Raw genomic sequence first — 19217 nt, forward strand, 5'->3', positions numbered from 1 at the left:
CTGTGTCGATGTCCCAATATTTATGGACCTGACTGTACATTTCCTCAAAACTGAACCTAAAAAAGTTGAGCAAAGAAACTGTTTTTATTACCCGAATGGCAGTCTGAACATTAAAGTGTTACTAAACCCACAACAGTAAAATCAGTCTGTATATGCAGTAAATTATGCTTGTTATACTGACTGTGGACCCTAAAGGGTTAATCCTCTGCATTGTGTAAAAAGGCTCTTTGAGCCTGACTTCTCTGATCCTCTTCAAGTGTCCCCCTCTTATCTCCTGATAAGACATATTGAGTGGAGTCCCTCTGCACATGCTCAGTTTGGTATGTATTGCTAGAGAGTTTTTTTTCTTGGGAGAGTGAATGTGCTCAGCACAGGGCCGATCAGAACTGTCCAGACAGAGGTCAGGGGTTCTGCATCCTCCTAGAGCACAATGAAAACTCCTTCTACAAGCTTTAGACAGTGCTCTGCTGGACACTGATAGAAGTCATAAGACTGCTCTAACTGCTGATAAGAAAAGGTATTTACCAGTTTATATTTACTAAAATAATTGCACTTCTATGTTCTGTGTACTGTGGGAGACCAGATATAGTGAATGCAGGGTCCTGGGTTTAGTAACACTTTAGGCTGCTAGAATTATTTTAAAAAATTTACCAATTGCTTGCTAGAATATTGAAAGAGTACTTTGTCACCCTGTTTCGCACAGTTTTAGATTATGTATATCAAATGATAACCAATGCAAACAGACCCCGTTGCCAAAAAACAACTATGTTGTGGTAGGATAGGTTGTCTTAAAAAAAATAACAATCCAGCAGATTAAGTTCAAGGTCAAATAAGGAATTTTCTGTTTCCATAGCCCATTGTACCTGTGTAAATAAAGTTATAGTTTGTATATATGTACAGTATGTCATTAATATAGTCATACATTATTTTAAACTGCTGCATAAATATAAACTGCTGCATAACCAAACAGATATGCTGTTTGTCTCTTGATTCCACAGAGTTGGAAAAGTTGTATCTCCTCCAAAAACCTTGGCAATCTCTTCCACTGGACCTTGTTAGCGACTGGCAAGAGCGTATCTTTAGACAAACTTCATATGACTTGACTTATCATACATGCAAATGGTAGGTGTTTCAACAAATGTAATTGTTGAATAAGAAGGACCAGTTGCAAGACACCTGCAAAGCAAACAAAAAATAATAACTTCTTTTTGTTATCTTTACTACAGCAAGTGTCCAAACAATGGCATGAAATACAATAGAGGTAAAAGATTCTCACCATCAAAAGTACACCATGAGCAGAGCAGAAATTGCATACTGTAATTTCTATGTGTAGAGTCCTTTAGCAAAAATAAGGAAGGTTTATTTTGTTTGATACAATGAGGTTGATTAACTTAGGCAAATAGGCTGTCCACTTTGCAAGGTAATATAAATCTTCCAAGGGAATTTTGCTAAAAATTCATTTTGAAAAGAATACCCAAATCACATGCAAGGAAAAAAAACCCTATATTTTTACTTGCACTTGATTGGATGATTGAAGTCAGCAGAGCATCACCTAACTCACTTAGCTAAGAGTCTATTTGCCTTTAGGAAATCAACAACAATATCCTCACCTTTGTGAACATTTATAGGTATGGCTTTTCTAGGATAGCCTGCATAGAAATCAAAGTCAAGTTACAGTTCCACAGATATCCACAGTTATGGAGGAATTACCAACAGTTAGAAATCCTGCCATCTACTACACTACAAAGTTCAGAAATAGTAGTGAAGACCATAGCTGCAGAAACAGTTAATGTTAAAGCCTGTAGGTCTCCATCTACCTCAAAAGGGAAAGGGACAATTGAGTAAAAAACATTTGGATGATAACATGGAGAGGTAGCGGCATCCCTTTTCCAGCAACTCATATAAGAAAAATGGGGAATATGCATAAAAAAAGGAAAAAGAGGTGAAAAGCTGTTAATCAGATTATGCAATTTGTCAAGAAAAGAACTTCTTTAAGCCAGAAACTGACTGCTAAACTATTCATAAATTGGCCTGAACCAGTTAGCTGTAACAGCTTATTATAGCAATATTGCTATTAATCATTACCATGCAGCACTAATACTACACCATCTGTGGCTGGTTCTCATATGCTCCAGTGTAGCCATGTAGTCTCTGCATTCTGGGGGCATTTTCCAATCAACTGCCACAGCAACAAGCAGTAGATTAAAACTGATCCCCATCTACAATTATCAGGGAGCATAAACTAAAAAAACAACAACATAAAAATATTTATTTTAACTGCTTGTGCTTAGTCTGTGGTTTATATTAAACCATCACATTATAAATCAGGACCAGATACGGTTGGTATTCCGTGGTCACCACTTGCAATCAAGATTATAAAAATTTTTTAAAAATATGACTTGCATGGGTAATAGATACACAATATAGATACACTTATCCACCTGGAAACTATACTGCACTAACTATCTTCAATAACACTTAATGGAAAGTCTATTTACTAGGACTGTTACACCAAATTATGCAATTTAATAGAACAAGGGTTATGATGAAAATTGTGCTCCATTAAGAGTGGGCAATGAGTAAAATTTATATAGTATTGTAAGAAGATATGTAACAGTTATTGACACCTTCTTCAGATGGGTCGCTGCTACTGCAAATCAAACAGCCCAAATAAGGCTGACACACATTTTATATAACATAGTTTTCCAGTTATTTGGTACAAAGTAACTTTTAAAGTTTAATAGGCAACAATAAGGAATAGCTTTTCATTTAGGTATACTTATATCAAACAGTCTCAAAAAGTAATTTCAGGCAAGGAATACATTTATAATATCTAAAAATTAACATGCTAGCTAAATTTACACGTTCATTAAAAATTATCTATTTTTTAAAAACAAAAACACTTACCACTGGGCATATCACAGGAACAATCCAATTCTGGCAACACTTAAATCAGTGCTCCAAAAGCATAAGGCAGTCCTTTTTAGAAGCTAAAAAATATGTATATATGTATAAGAAAATGGTCAAATTAAAGCGTAACAGAAAAATGTATTTATTGTACCAAAAACTGTAAACGAAATAAACACTTACATGTCATCCAGAATATTTCTGAAACTTGTCAGGATTCGGGCAAAGGTTCTCTCACAGCAGACAGAATTAGACAGAGTAAGTACTGCCTCTAAGTCTTCCGAGAACATCTTTTGAAAGTGGTTACCACCAAGGTAATAATTGAAAAGGCTGAGCACTGACATGTTTGCTGATTGACAGCTAAAACTCATACTGATTTCAGATCAAACAAATTGTTTGGTAGGAAATGTCACTTTTAGTACCATTGAAAACACATAAAAAAATGCATAAATCAGTGCACGTGCTGTAACTGCATAAAAGAACATACCATAACATATGTAAAAATGCACAACAATGCAGCTAAAGAGGCACATTAAAAATAATTTGAACCAATGCACAAACTTTTTTTTAAATGAATGTATTGTTCTGTGTAGGTAGCAATAGTGCTGATAATGCTAGCCAGTAAGGAGATCTAATGAGGAAGAAAGGACGTCGTATTCTCTTGAAAAATACATTTTTAGGAAAAAAAATGCGTAATAAATTGCATGCAATGACTAGTAGCTAACAATATGAGAATGAGATTGAAAACAGGAGTTATATTGATCAATACTGGTCCCCTTTTAAGTATTCTGGAATAAGAAAATACTAATCAATGTATTTAGCAATTCAAAGCCGTCAAGAAGTGGAAAAGCCATATTGATCCCCAACCTCAGATTGTATGCACCTAGGCTTATAACATTTTAGACAGCAGCAACATTCTGCAGTAGTGTCATTTTGTTCCTTTGCTACTTGTTAATTTTCCTCATGCATAATCCAAACCTCTGTGCAGCCACCTCACCGCCTCTCCCATGTGAATATCTGTCCCCCTCTAATCTCTACCTCCTATGAGACAGATTTAATATGAGGCCATTACTTTCCCTGGAATTCATTACCAGCATATTTGCACTGAATCCTAGCTCGGCTGCAGTCCATCGCCGTGGGTCAATGACCCATAACTGTACGAAGACAGAGAGTTAACAGAAAACAGCCTGCACCATTAGCCTGAGAAATTATGGCTGAAATTCCCCAATGTCTTTCGTTCTAGACACAAAAGCAGAGGTGTGCAATTTCTTTACTATATATATATATATATATATATATATATATATATATATATATATTACACACTCCAATAAAACCTATGCTTTATGTTAGATTAAGAAATGTAATCACAAGCACATCTGTGATATATATATATATATATATATATATATATATATATATACACACACACACACACACACACACACACACACACACACACAAATGGCTTTATTAACCTTGCATGGTCCCACTAATATAAAATATACAGATCAGTATACAATACAAGATAAGTACCTAGCATAAAGACATTAAAAATAACTGTTTATTGCTGACCTCTAGTTCCCGAAGAACAGGGTGATCCTCTATGCCAGGAAACAGCACTCGCATTGCATAGGTACGATAATCCAGGTAAGGGATTCCTGAGCGATCCAGGTCACTGGTTAATTCATTGATGTCAGTCTGCAGTTCCGCAAAAGCTGAAATCCATAGCAAAAGAAACAATTAATTTAACATAGCACGCATGGATAAAGGAACACTTTCCTTGAGTTGCATACAAATCAATTACCACTACAGGTAAAAGTGGTTTTGACTGACATCTATTGCAGTAGCTTGCTATTGGAGAAGTGTTTGTAAAAAAAATTGTAGCACTGGAGTTAAGGTGACAATACAGTCATGACACGTGAATGACTCATTGAATCTTATCTATTTTATTAGCATTTTCTGACAAGAACACATCTCAATAGAGCAGGCATTTAGGGATATACAACTGCTGTCCAAACTACTATAAACTATTTGGAGCTACCAACTAAACCTAATTTTAAAACATACTGCAATTGTGTCTGTACATAAATAAAATAGGATTAGAATATTCTGCTTAATTGGCATTTGCCCTAAAATAAAAAAGTATGTACTGTACATGGCATATCACTTCAGAATCATAGGTAATGACAAAAAAATGACAATCAATAGGCTCATAGCAAAAATGTAAAACTGTAAAATCATTTTCTTGGAGTATAGTACAGGACACAGGACCTTAGTCCATGGATTACATGCAGATACTTTCAGATGATTGGATCCTGGCTACATAAAATCCCCTATAAATCCAGTTTTCCTAATTGTAGAGAAACAGGATCTTAGTTTGACCCATGGGACATCCAAGTGAGGGGTAGGCAACAAAGCAAACAACTGCTAACAGGCCTGTGTAACAGCTGCTTGCTGTGGGGGCATTCTGCAGGAGGGAGGGGCCAGGAGCGCTGGTAGGGGACCAGAGAAGAGGAGGATCAGGGCTGCTCTGTGTGAAACCACTGCACAGAGCAGGTAAGGATGACATGTTTGTTATTTTTCTGAAAAGAAAAATTGCCTATCACCACTTGCTCTCTGGAAGATTTACCCCCCTTCATGACCAGGCAGTTTTTTGCTGTTCGGCACTGCGCTATTTCAACTGGTAATTGCGCAGTCGTCGTGCAATGCTGCACCCAAACGAAATGTATGTCCTTTTTTCACACAAATAGAGCTTTCTTTTAGTGATATTTGATCACCTCTGCATTATTTTAAAATACCGAAAAGTTTGAAAAAAACCCAATATTTTTCACTTTTGGTTATGAAAAATAACCAATAAACTCAAATTTAGTTATAAATTTAGGCCAAGATGTATTCTACTACATGTCTTTGGTAAACAAAATCCCAATACAAGTATATTAATTGGTTTGTGTGAAAGTTATAGCATCTACAAACTATGGCATATTTATTGGAATTTCCACAGCTTTTACTTTCTAACTGCCTATCACATTTCTTGAGGTGCTAAAATACCAGGGCAGTACAACCCCCCCCCCCGAATGACCCCTTTTTGGAAAGTAGACACCCCACGGATTCTGCAGAGACATGTTGAGTCCCTGGAACATTTAATTTTTTTTCCACAAATTTTTAGAAACTGACACATTATATGTGGGTATATGTGGAATAACTCCCCAAAACACATTCTCCTACTTCTCCCAAGTATGGGGATACCACATGAGACATTTTTGGCAGCCTGGCTACATATAGGCCCCCAAAATCCAATGACCACCTCCACCCCCCCAAATGACCCCTTTTTGGAAAGTAGACACCCCAAGGAATTTGATAAGAGGAATGGTGAGTATTTTGCAGATAAGATCACAGGGTTTTGAAAAAAAAGAAAAGAAAATACATTTGTTTTTTTTCTTTGTTTTCCAAAAACATGTGGCAACAAATGAGATCTGCAAAATACTCACCATGCCCCTTAGCAAATACCTTGGAGTGTCTGCTTTCCAAAGAGGGGTCCTTTGGAGGGGTTGCTTCTACTATCCCAGCATTTCAGGGCCAACATTAGAAGCTTATGCGCCACTTTTGAAGACCAGGCCTTTTCTGACACTTTTTGTTCTGTTGAAACTGTTTTTTTTTTTGCTAGAAAATTATTTTGCACCTCCAAATATAATATATTTTTATAAAGCGGAGGCCCTAGAGTATAAAATGGTGGGTGTTGAATTATTTGATAAAATATAAAAGATGATGTTACGCCGAGTAAATAGATACCAAACATGACATGCTTTAAAATTGTGAATGCCCATGCAATGATGACAAAGTACATACATGTTTAATATCGATAGACGACGCTTTAAAAGCCTTTACAGGTCACCAATTTATATCTACACAGGAGGTCTAGTGCTAGAATTACTGCCCTCGATCTGATGTTCGCGGTGATACCTCACATGCATGGTGCAACAGCTGTTTATATATTGGGTTTTTTTTAGTTATTTTTTTTTTGGTACACTGTCCTTCTCATTTTTTTTTTAATCACTTTTATTGCTATCACAGGGAATGTAAATATCCCTGTAACTGCACTAGGCACTGACAGGTATTCTGAGAAATACAGGTATTTTGAGAAATCTGGAAATCTAGACCATAGAGATGATTGGAGCCATTCTGGTCTCTGATCAGCTCTATAGTCAGCCAGCGGAACCGCCAGCTGCATTCTCGGATTCCTCTGTGGGACAGGAGAGCCCAAGAAAACTGTGGAAGGCGGCAGGGATGTCCCTTCCCGCTGCTTATAAAAACTATTCAGTAGCTAATTGGCCACTAGGATTCCTTTACATGAAAGCCAACCGCCAGCTGAAATAAAAACTGATTTCAGGATAATGCATGGAGCTGCAGGCATCATCCCGGTATAACCACTCAAAGTCCAGCGACGTACCAGTACATTGCTGGCCCATGTTGGGTATATATGTAACAGCAGAGAACACAGGCATATGATGAATCGGGTCTGTGGACCAATATGACCACAATTCAGTCTTTTTTGTAATGCCCATGTTGAAGGTTAGGCCCCTTAAAAGTATTAAATTCAGAAACCATGATAGGTTTCCATGCGAATTGTCTTGCAAGAGCTGCATTTGGGTGGGTGGCGATGTATTGTTGTGCGTACAGATTGCCTTGGTCCACAATCATTTGGTACAAATCTTCCGTGAAAAACAGAGAAGGGGCTAAACGTTAGTGCTGGCAGTGAACAGGGCCGATCCTGCTAACACTTTTTGGGGACACTATACAAAGCAGGCACTAGTATAGTTCTGTTCATGATCATTATATATATATATATATATTTTTTTTAATATTTATTAATTTTGCAGATAAATAAGTTACACAAACATACTCATTAAAACCTTAGCTTATTTTCAAAACATTTATTGTTTCATCCTTTTCCCCCCATCCCCCCCTTACCTATTTACCACCCACCCACCCCCCCCCATCCAATCCCTGTCCCCTTCTGCGCTGCATTTTCCTGTTCATTTCTGGAGATCGTAATCCCTATAAAAGAAAAACAAAATATGTTTCCATATTATTCTATGTTAATCCCCCATAACCTCTAAGGCTAGCCTTGACTTTTTGAATACCTCCCATTTGTTCCATCTTGTATGGTGAATCTCCATCTTATCTTCATTCAAATGATAAAGTTCCTCCAATTTACATATTTGATCCACCCTATCCACCCAGACTTTTATTTTGGGCACCTTCTGTCTCCTCCAATACTTAGGTATCAGTCCCTTTGCTGCATTCAAATAGTACAATAAACCAGAGTCTTTGTATTTTTTAACTGAAAACGTAGTACTAAGAAAAAGGCAAATCTCTGGATCTACTAGAATATCAACCTCTGTAATTTTCTGAATCAAGTTTACTATTTTCCCCCAATACTCTTGTATTTTAGAACACTCCCACATTGTGCCTCTACCTCCACATCCACTCCAACATAAAGGTGAATTATCTCCACTCAATCTACGTGCCAGTGTGATATACCATCTTGCCAAACACTTATAATTCATTTCTACCTCCTGCATATTCATATTTTCGTGGATTATTCTATACATTTTCCTCTGTTTTTCCGCATCTATTGTAACTCCTATTTCTCTTTCCCATTTTTCTATATATGGAGGACTTATATCTGCGTTTATTTCAGTGAGAATCTTATATATTTTAGAGGTTCCATGTTTCCCATATCCCTGTGTACCAGCAAGTGCTCAAAAGGATTCCAATCCTCTCTTATTCTTAAAGGCTTTGGAAGCTTTCCTATAATGTGTTTCAATTGAAAATAACGCCACTCATCCATTCTCATAAAAACTTCTCCTTTTTTTCCAATTCCTTAAGTGATCCTATTTCCTCCCCCACCATTATATCCCTTAATTGTGCATCTTCCTTCTTAATCCACTTCCCTGTGATACCTTCTTTACCCGGGGGGAAAAACTCTGTGGACTTTAAGGGCATTGAATTAAATTCCCATCCCATCTGTTTGTGTAAAACATCCCAAACACTTAAAACATTAAATGTGAACAAACTTGTACTGTCTGCTAATCCTCTGTATTGTGGAGGAAACCATACAATTCCACTTAATTTAGTATATTTTCTATTTTAACCCACCTTTTCCCCTCTGCATTATATGTCCAGTTAAAAGTTCTCGCCATTATTACCGAGTTATAATATCTTTTTAAATCTGGGACTCCCAATCCTCCTTTCTCTTTATTCCTACATAAAATTTACTGGCTTATTATCGGTTTTTTATTCCTCCAAATAAATCTTATTAACATTTTTTTAATTGATCTAAAGTATATTTCTGGTAGTTTAATTGGTATCATTTGAAATTTATATAATATTTTTGGAACAATCACCATTTTTATCAAATTTATACGACCTATCCATGACAGGGTTCCCCCTTCTAATTTCCATAGTTCATCCCTGATCTCATTTAACAATGGGATATAATTCAATTTATACAAGTTCTTGGAGAACACAGTTAATTTTATTCCTAGATATTTCAATTCTTTTTCTCTCCAAACAAAGGGAAATTCCTCCTGTAACCTATTTTTCTCTCTATTTGGAAAATTTATGTTTAAAATTTCTGTTTTTGTTGGGTTCATTTTAAAATTTGACATCTCCCCATATTCTTTCAGTGATTTCATTAAATTTGGCAATGTTATCCTTGAGTTTCCCACATAGAACAGCATGTCATCTGCAGAAGCTGCCACCTTATGTTCCGTATCTCCTATCCAAATTCCTTTTATATATATATATATATATATATATATATATATTATTCCTTATTGTAGCCAAAAGAGATTCCAATGATAAAACATATAGCAATGGAGACAAAGGGCATCCCTGTCTAGTTCCGTTCTGCATCCCAAAATACTCTGACAATTCCCAATTAACCATGATTGCTGCAGAGGGTTCACTATATAAATTCCTTATCCACTCTCTCATTCTAGATCCCATCATTATATGATCATTATATTGATCTGTATAAACGCTATACTACTAATGGCGTGATCAGCGACCTATAGAGTGAGTTCGCTAGTGTGCGAGCAATCTAACGCTAGCTGACCCTGGCTGGGAAGGGCACTAACTGACTCTGATGCTATCTGATGTCGCTAGTGGCAGAGATACAGTGATCAGTGAAAAATGCTATATACTGACACTGTACTAATGGCATTGACTGGGTGATGGGGCAATCAAAGGGTTAATAGGGATGATCAAAGAGTTAAATGTGCTAATTTAACGTGTACGTGTAAAATGTAGTGCTTTTACTCGGTGCGGTGTTCTCTCTTCTCTCCCTGGACCGATGTAAGATTACGTCGCTTTGCCCAGAGCCACTGCTCACCCGCAAAATGCGGGTAAGCAGTCAGGAAGCAGTTAAAAAAAAATCTTCATTTTCTTTTTAATTCTCAATATGGTATTTTGTATTATATATTTTTAGCATTTTTTTAAATTTTTTTTTATACTTTTATCAGAATAGTACAATGTTAACATTGTACTACTCTGGGGGGTGATCAGGGATTTTTTTTTTTTTACACTTTGCTTTGCAGGAGAAATAAAGATAATTTCTCCTGCAATGCAAAGCTTGCTGTCATGAATCTAACTCAATCATGAACTGTCATGAATCAGTCAGGTTTTTGACAGCTCAAGATAGTGGTCTGTAATTGGCTGGATGGAGCTGGTCACATGGTACAGGGTACTGTGATTGACCCCATGTATCATGTGACAGCTGTGGGCCAATCACAGCTCACTAGGAAGAGAAGCAGAGCTGTTATGAATGAGACTGATTCATAACAGCTTTGCTTACATTGTGATCGCATAGTCATCGATAGTCATCAGTGTTGATTTCATGATGTCATCGGGGGGGAGTGCTGCTGTGTTAGTACAGCCAGAGTGACATACAGGTACGTCGCTTTGCCTGTAGCTGCTGCCTGGCTGCAGTACATTGCGGGCGGGAAGCGGTTAATATCACTTTAACCCCTCTCCACCCTACTAGAGAATTTTTTTTTGCTGCTTATGTCCCTAAAAAATTCCCATCCTTTTCCAATTTCAGTGATAGGGACAGGAAGTAAGCAGCAATCTTCCCAATGGAGACCTAGGCAGCAATAAAAAGAAACTGACAAAGGTTTGTTACTTTTAAAAAAATAATAAAGAAAAAGGCCAACATTCCTATGCAGCTAGGTTGTCAACCATCCGCACAGATAGCCTGTGCATTTAGATTACAAAAATAAGTCCATAAGGTGAATCCAGCACTCTGTAAAACAATTTTTCAGACTGCTTGTTTGTATTATTGGTGGATGGAATGTGTACTTTCATATGACCACAACTGTAGTTCACTTCCCAAGCAAATCAGTTTCTGTGCGAGTAAAAAAAAATTGAAAGGAGCGCTAGGGGTGGGCCTGCTGGAAGCTGGTAGCTACTTCCTTAGCCTTCTTCTGTCCTAAGTGGCTCCAATCTGAAGTGGATGTGGGGTAAGTTTAATTTCTGTAAAAGACCCTGCAGAATATTTTGAACTGGGTATTTAAGTAAGTTTCATTTTTGAAAAAAACCCACAGAATATTTTGAACTGAGTATGGAGGTAAGTTTCATTTTTGTAAAAGACCCAACATAATGTTTTCACTTGGACAGTAAGTTACATGACATGAGTGAATGTTTTCGTTATCATCCAAAGATAGCTGTCAATGTCTGAGAAAGTTGCCTCCCTTTTCTTAACAGCTTTCAGTCTTCCCCTGTCAGTCCTGTCTTCACCCCACAACAGAATTAGTATTCTTATATCAACTGACAAATGTTATCACTGGAAGATGGAAATCTTCTGGGATTTGTAGAGAACTTTTATTTGCTGGTCAATGAGAACAACACGAAGGAAAGCATTGTTGGGCTGCTGCACAGGCTTCTAAACAAATCTATGTTATCATAGTATTGACTGTGGAAATTCAAGAGTTTGTACTTAAGCCCCCAGCAGAGGAAGCCATTCGGGTATCCTTCCACAATACAATTCAAGGTCAGATGGCTAGGTAAGGTCTATTTTTAGCATAAACAATATAATGAGATAATAATGTTTAAAAATACAACAATCACTATATCCCTGAGTACCCTCTCAGATTTGCTTTATCGCTTTTAATTTTTGCCTAAATAATGTTAATCTGCAAAATAAAATGAATCCTTAACTCCCCTGCTGCCTCAGCTGCTGAATGTTGCCCTGTAGTGAATCAATCCTTCTCTGAAGTGTCTTCTGAAAGAGACACTAGGGGTTATTTACTAAAACTGGAGAATGCAATATCTAGTGCAGCTCTGCATAGAAACCAATCAGCTTCCAGGTTTTATTGCCAAAGCTTAATTGAACAAGCTGAAGTTAGAAACTGATAGGTTATCATGCACAGCTGCACCAGATTCTGAGTGCTCTAATTTTAGTAAATCCTCCCCCCCCCCCCTTCTGGCAGTGTTGATTTGCTGTCTTTGCCACAATGCACTTTTTCCCTCTGATCTCCTATATCCAGTAGTAACATGAAGGTTGGAGCAACTACTAAGCACTGCAAAGGTCAAAAAAAATTGTCACTCCCCATTGCCAAAGGTGTAGATTTCAGAAGCCACTTTAGAGGAAGATCTCTTAGTGGATCACTATATTTTAAAGTATTATTCAATTTTCATATAGTTAGATCCACTATTCTTTGGAATGATTTTAAATGTAAATTATGTGCAATATTTCAGCTATATAAGATTCTAAGCATGACTTAAAATCACTTAAGCTCAATTCACACATTTGCTGTCCATTGCGTCGCCCATTGATATTCCAGATCAAGGATTACTTATTGAAACAAAACATAATCAAATGTTTGTCTGCTGAATGAAACATGTAAAAATACCAGGTAATAAACAAATTACAATTATTTGATCCAAAGTGCACGTATCAAAAATTGGCAGAATAGAAAATCTTTATTTCACACAAGTAAAAACACCTACAATACTGGCTCTAACTCTTAAGAGATAGTGAGCAATAAAGAATAACACTTCCAAGGGTTACTGTTTCATTCTGACAAAAAAATATCACTTGCCTTCTTTGCACTCCAGAGCTACCCGTGACTCCAGGTTGTCCATCTGCATCTGCAGTCTCTTCAAGGTTAAGTCATTCTCTCTGGACTTGCGTTTGTAAGCGATTAACACAATGATGACAATGATAAGAAGAAGGCTTCCACCAGCAGCTATGCTCACGATAGCTGGAAGCGTTAGGAGGCTGTCTGATAACACATTGATAGAACCAGGTGAAAATACCATGCCACCAACATGGACCTAGAGAAAAATAAAAAATGCTCAAGTAAAGTAGAAGGGGAATGAAGAATGAAGCTACTGTATATGCAAACCTGGCAACCAGGTATAAGACATCTTTACTTTACTGGCCCTTTGTAAGATGTTAAAAGATGACTTTTGGCTAGCTGTCACAGGTTTATCACTACAAACAAGTTATTAAAATTGTGTAGATGTGCGTCAAAAGCCTAATAAATAAATACTATTTTCCGGCAATATAAAGAAGGATGAATAGTCATAATAGCTGAAACACAGTGATCGTCATTTATACAAATGATAGTATGGTTACATTTTATACTTGGAAGAACCACAACAATCCATTTGATGCTCAGTGTGAAAATATATGAAAATGAAGAAAGAAGAATGGAGAAACTTACAGTAACTTTATGTTGGCCAGTAAGATTAGGCGACTCACAAAGAAGCTGAGTTTCAGAGACAGTGACATCACATGGTGTGTCTCCAATCAGAACAGTGTAATTCAGTTTTACCCCTCCTGTTGCAGGTGGACACAGATTCTTTCCCTGCTCAAAAAATAACATCACATTACTACAAACCTATGAGTGAAGTTACATTTGTCAACAGCAGGTATGTCAAACTGATGCTTCTGGACTGCACACATCCCCGTCTCCGTCTTTGTCGCTCTCTGTGATTTCAGCCCCCATTCACATGTGAACACTTTTTCACTCATTTCCCTATGCCTGACTACAACTTACTATGCGGGAATCCATTCTTTCTAACTGTGCCTGTTCATACTTGTATGCTCAAACACCCTATGATCTATGCCCTATGCCCATAGCACCACATAAGCTTTTATTAAGCGTAGTCAGGTGTTCTTAATCCAATAGACTTCAATGGGAATGCCTGTAAATGTAAATTTTTAAAAAAATGTAGCATACTTAAGTGCTATAATCAGTTTTTTTTTTTCAATGAAGCAGGTGTGGCCCTCACTAGACCCTTGAAGAGTGCAGTCCCTTCAAGATTAATTCCACTAAATTCAAGACATTGTTTGAGATTGTCATGACTAACGCATTTGATTCCATGTTCATGCTTCCAACATTTCTACTGCTTTAAATGACTAATTGTGCATTAACATTATGGGATTGATTTACTAAAACTGGATAGTGCAAAATCTGGTGCAACTCTACATAAAAACCAATCAGCCTCCAGGTTTTTTTTTTGTCAAAGCATAATTGAACAAGCTGAAGTTAGAAGCTGATTGGCTACCATGAACAGCTACACCAGAGTTTGCACTCTCATTTTAGTAAATCAACTCCTGTCTCATACTGATGCAAATAAATGGAACTATAAATCAAAAAAATGTTGCCTGCATAAATTCTACTTTTGCACATAACAATTCCCCATAGCATCCCCATCGGAAATTTTAATCTAAACTTCCTGCCTTATATAACATAACCTGTCATTTAGAAAACATCACAGTAAAATCTTCCATTTAGCATCCTTTGAATTTTTTTTTTTCTCCCATAATATTTTTATTACCTTTGATGTTTTTATATTAACAGAAACATATGTTAATCCATTTTGCATCAGGACATTACACAGTTATATTATAAACAAATGCTGTATATATACAGTCATTTATCACATAATTCTGATGTGCATTACCTTTAGTATAATTGGAGTTCCAGGCTTTTGCTCAAGAATGCCTGTAGTGCTGAGAAGCTCAAATGTTGGGTTAGGGTAATAAATGAATTTGGTATTATTGAAGATCAGAAGAGACTGCACATTATTAAAGATAAATCCAAACTCGTCTGGCCTTTCCACAGCATCCAGTCCAGGACGATATTCTGGAGTAAGGGCAGGAGCCCAGCATGTCAGACAAGAGGCATTCACTATCTTACACACCTGGTGAGAAAACCATGAAAAAAAAATGACAATACAATAACATCTATAATACTGGAGAAGGTTTACAAAACAGATGCATGGGAACTGCATTGAGCAATTCAGTGTCTGCTGCAAGTTCAGGATGTTTAATAAATAAAATGAACTAGGCACAATAATAAATTTATCATAAAATCTATAATCTGTCAAAAGAGTTAATAGACAATACCATACTAATATAATTGGTGGATTGGATGAGGTGGATTATTTCCTGAGTGATCTCTATGTTCTCTGAATACAATCAGTTCTATGAGAAATCCAACAAAGTTTAATAAAGTTCAGAAGCAATTTCCATGTTTAAATAATAATATGGGTTATGTATATATTTAAAGTATATATATGTTATAATATGGGTTTATATGGATTCATGGATTATATAATATGGTAATTATATATATATTATATAATATGGTTTTGATTAACTTTAGCAATTTCTGTTTAGAAAATAATACAACCACTGCATTAAAACTAGCAATACTTGTTGCATTTTAGTTCATCTTACTAGCAGTAGATGGTGCTATGTCATCTTAAAGCTGCACAATTGTTGCACATATGCAAAGAAAAATGTATAAACCAAATTGCAGTACAATATACAATCAAAATCTGCATAAGTTATCACACAACAGTACTTGTAAATGTTGATAATCTTTTCTCCAAGCTAAACAAGCAAAAGCAGAAATCTTGTTAAAAATTACAAAAGAATGCCTGAGGAAGACGTACATTCACAGATTCCTTGCCATTATACTTCACTCGAATTCTTGGCTCCTGTATGATATCCAGGTTGGTACCAGAAATTGTAAGGGATGTGTGACCACTGTCAATTAAAATAACAGGGAAATCAGAAATAGGTTATGCCTATAGGTTGAACAACATAAACAAAAAATAATCAGAATATTTTGCAAAATAGAAGGATAATTTCTAGGCATAAAATGAATATATACTTTATCAAAGAACTTCAATATCAACAAGAATTATATAGAAGAAAAAAAAAATAAGAGGTCAAGTCCTATTTGTGTAGTCCTTCATAGAATTAATAAAATTGCTAGGTTACAGTGTTGGCATTACAGTTCCAAACCCATAAATTCACAGTTCTAAAGCAAACCATACATGTAACCCGCAGTGGATCTAAAAATGGCAGCCCATGGATCCCATGGGTCCATGACTGCCCCAATTCCATTTCAGTCAGTAAAAGAAAAGGCCAATTGTGAAGTCTGTAACATTATGTGGGTTCAGTAAAAATGCTTCTTGCATAGAGAGCACATCTGTGAACTTGTGCAGTGCAGAAGGACCTTTCTATCACTTCTGCAAGAGAAGGAGAGTACAAAGAGCCTTTGAGAAAAGGTATGGAGACAGGTTTAGGGCAGGCTCATATTAGTACCCTTCTTGTGGGGTTTTAGGTGCAAAATCTTTGACATTCAAACTGCTTGTTTTAGGCTGTCTTGTATCTTTTAAAGGGTGAACTCCAAACAACTAAATACACAGATGAAATACCTATAAGGCAGCTGTTTTACCCATCACAGTATTTGTATTTCAGACCACTCAGTTCTGAAATGTATACTATACTATAACACAGCACAGCTCTGTCTCGCAGGGCAGAGGGACTGATTTTTTGTTCTGCTACAGTGAAGTAACATTACAGGGCATGTCTCTCCTCCAACATGTGACTGAACAGTGAAAGGAGATGCAGCACATCAATGATAATGAATTTGTCACTCTGATCTCTTCTACTATCAACATGTTCCTTATTAGTACATAAGCAAAATTGATTTAATCCTTGTGTTTTTTCTCCCCCTTCCAGTTTCAGCATCTCTGTACAGGAAATTGCTAGTAGCTTATATTAAGTCAAATGCAGGTACTTACGCTGCTCCCATGCCACTGTAAAACATACAACTTATGCTGCACTTCACCTTCACTGTGTTCTCCTTCCTCTCCTGTGCATTCCTTTTCCCTACCTCCTCCAAGTCTTTAGTAGCCCGAGATTATATGATTTTCATTCCTTCCACCACAGGTTTGTGTATGTTCGCTATTGTGTTCTGCTGGCTGCGAGCCTACCCGGCTGGCAGAACAAGATTACTGTTAGTGACTAAAGCCACCGGCAGTAATCGCATTTAAAAAATCCAACAGGCTGGTTGAACCCAGATTGATTGACGGATTGACTTGGGTACAATCAGCCTGCCCACAGATGGATTCGATTAATCTAAGGCTGGCTTTTGTGTTCTTGCTTCCTACCAGGTACAATTCAAGTTCTGCAGCAAACTGGGTGTGCGGCCACAATTAGGGCATGGTTTCATAGTAACAGGTTTGCAGGGGATTAAATTAAAGTAATAGGGTCCCTTTAAACAAACAGCACATATCTCTTCCTGGTACATTCTCCCTCTACAAAGCCAACCTGCTGCTTCTTTCACTGTGTAAATGGAATAGTGATGCCAGGGTTGCCAACTGTTCATTAATTTACAGATTGCAAAAATCTGCATTCTGAATTAATAAATGTATTGTTTAATTGTATTTACTATTTCATTCATACATTCATTGCAGAATATCTAGTTCCAACTTCACTTACCAATCTCTGGAGCCTTTCCAACCCTAAGGCTCTGTTCACATCTTTGCACCATGGCAACAAACACACCAGGGTACACGCAAATGAGTGTGTTGCACATTGTAGTACTGCAGTGCCATTAATTCTTAAGGCACCCAATGCACCTTGCCAACACACATGCATTTTAGCACTGTAAAATGCACAGTAATGCATTATAGTGCATTTTGGTGTGCTGCATTTTAAAAAAAGTACATTCACATTTTTGGTGCATTTTAGTTCACTAGGGACCCTATTGAAATGAATGGACTACCCTAAGAGCCACACAGCACAACACACATTATTGCACAAAGTAACGCACGTTAATGTGCTTTTTTAATGTACCACAGAGGTGTAAACATGGCCTAAATAGTAGTATTTTTATTTTAATGTATGGGTTTCAACTGAATTATAACATGTTTACCAGGATTGAGGGTTGATTGCTGATTGCAGTGGGGACTGAACACAGCACACGGTGACACTTCAGAATGCCTGTTTTTACTGGAACATGAATGCATTTTGCGATTTTTTTATTTGAATAAATTAGTTAATCTGCACAATCCGGAGCGCTCTTGCTTGTTGCTCATTTTCAGTTTGAGCAATTTCAAGGAAAAATAGTTAGAAGCTTGCAAGGATTAGTGTAATTGCTTGACTGTGATGTAGATCCTTCCCTTTTAACTTTGTCTGATCTTGGTGAGCATATCAAAATTTGATTCTTTTCCTATTTATCTTTGACTTCCCACCATACATACTATTGCTCACGTAAAGATATCAGTACAGACAGACCGATTAATTAAAAGATATTATACAGGGTCACATACATTTTCCTGCCAATTTAAAGCAACTCTGTTTCTCAAATGATTCCTGAAATAAAGGTCTCCCTGAAAAGAGGCTAGAGGCTAGATTTTCACCTCTTTTGTTGTCTGTGGAAGATATTTTAGTAACCAACACTTTGAGAGTGCCGGGCCGATTTTCTGGCAGTGGAAGGAACCACAGAGTGCAGAGAGGGACTAGAAAACTGATACTCCCAGAAATGTCAGTTTCTAACAAATCTTTAATGGGCAAGTACTACTGCAGTGATCAGGGGAACAGGCAGAAGGAAAGGTGAAAATTCAATGTTATCATTATATACTGTACATAAACAAATATATATATATTTAAAAGCTTCTGGTGTTTATGGTAATTTGTGGTCTCTTGTTGTGGCACCATAGTAGGTAGTACATATAGAATACACCTCATTTCTTTTTTCTGTCACCTTAAATTGTTGTAAGTGAAGTGAAATGACAGAGCAATGGAGACTGTGGGAGAGTAAAGCTGGCCATACATGGGTTGAAATGTGGCTGGTTTAGCAGGGACCGGACAAATTTCGATCCATGTATGGGCACACTGGTTGTACACAAGCGGACCTATCTATCCATTTGTGTAAAACCAGCCTGTGAGGCTTTTCCCAAATGACCAGTGCCTCCGGCTGTAGCCAACAACA

At 37.0% G+C, this 19217-nt stretch overlaps 1 protein-coding gene across 1 annotated transcript in view; it reads right to left on the reverse strand.

Annotated features, from left to right (window-relative positions):
• The window catches only part of PLXNA2 (plexin A2), a 502290-nt gene that overhangs the window by 103239 nt on the left and 379834 nt on the right, over positions 1-19217 (reverse strand). Inside the window, exons 17-21 of the mRNA XM_089668339.1 lie at positions 15883-15976; positions 14887-15126; positions 13641-13784; positions 13014-13248; positions 4483-4625 (exon numbers count right to left, since the gene is read on the reverse strand). Coding sequence (XP_089524465.1) covers positions 4483-4625; positions 13014-13248; positions 13641-13784; positions 14887-15126; positions 15883-15976 — 856 coding nt within the window. The remainder of the gene's footprint in view (positions 1-4482; positions 4626-13013; positions 13249-13640; positions 13785-14886; positions 15127-15882; positions 15977-19217) is intronic.

This window comes from Staurois parvus, unplaced genomic scaffold (genome assembly GCF_062004578.1).
Source record: "Staurois parvus isolate SC_StPar_1 unplaced genomic scaffold, SC_StPar_1.0 ptg000056l, whole genome shotgun sequence".
In the NCBI taxonomy this organism is placed as follows: Eukaryota; Metazoa; Chordata; class Amphibia; order Anura; family Ranidae; genus Staurois; species Staurois parvus.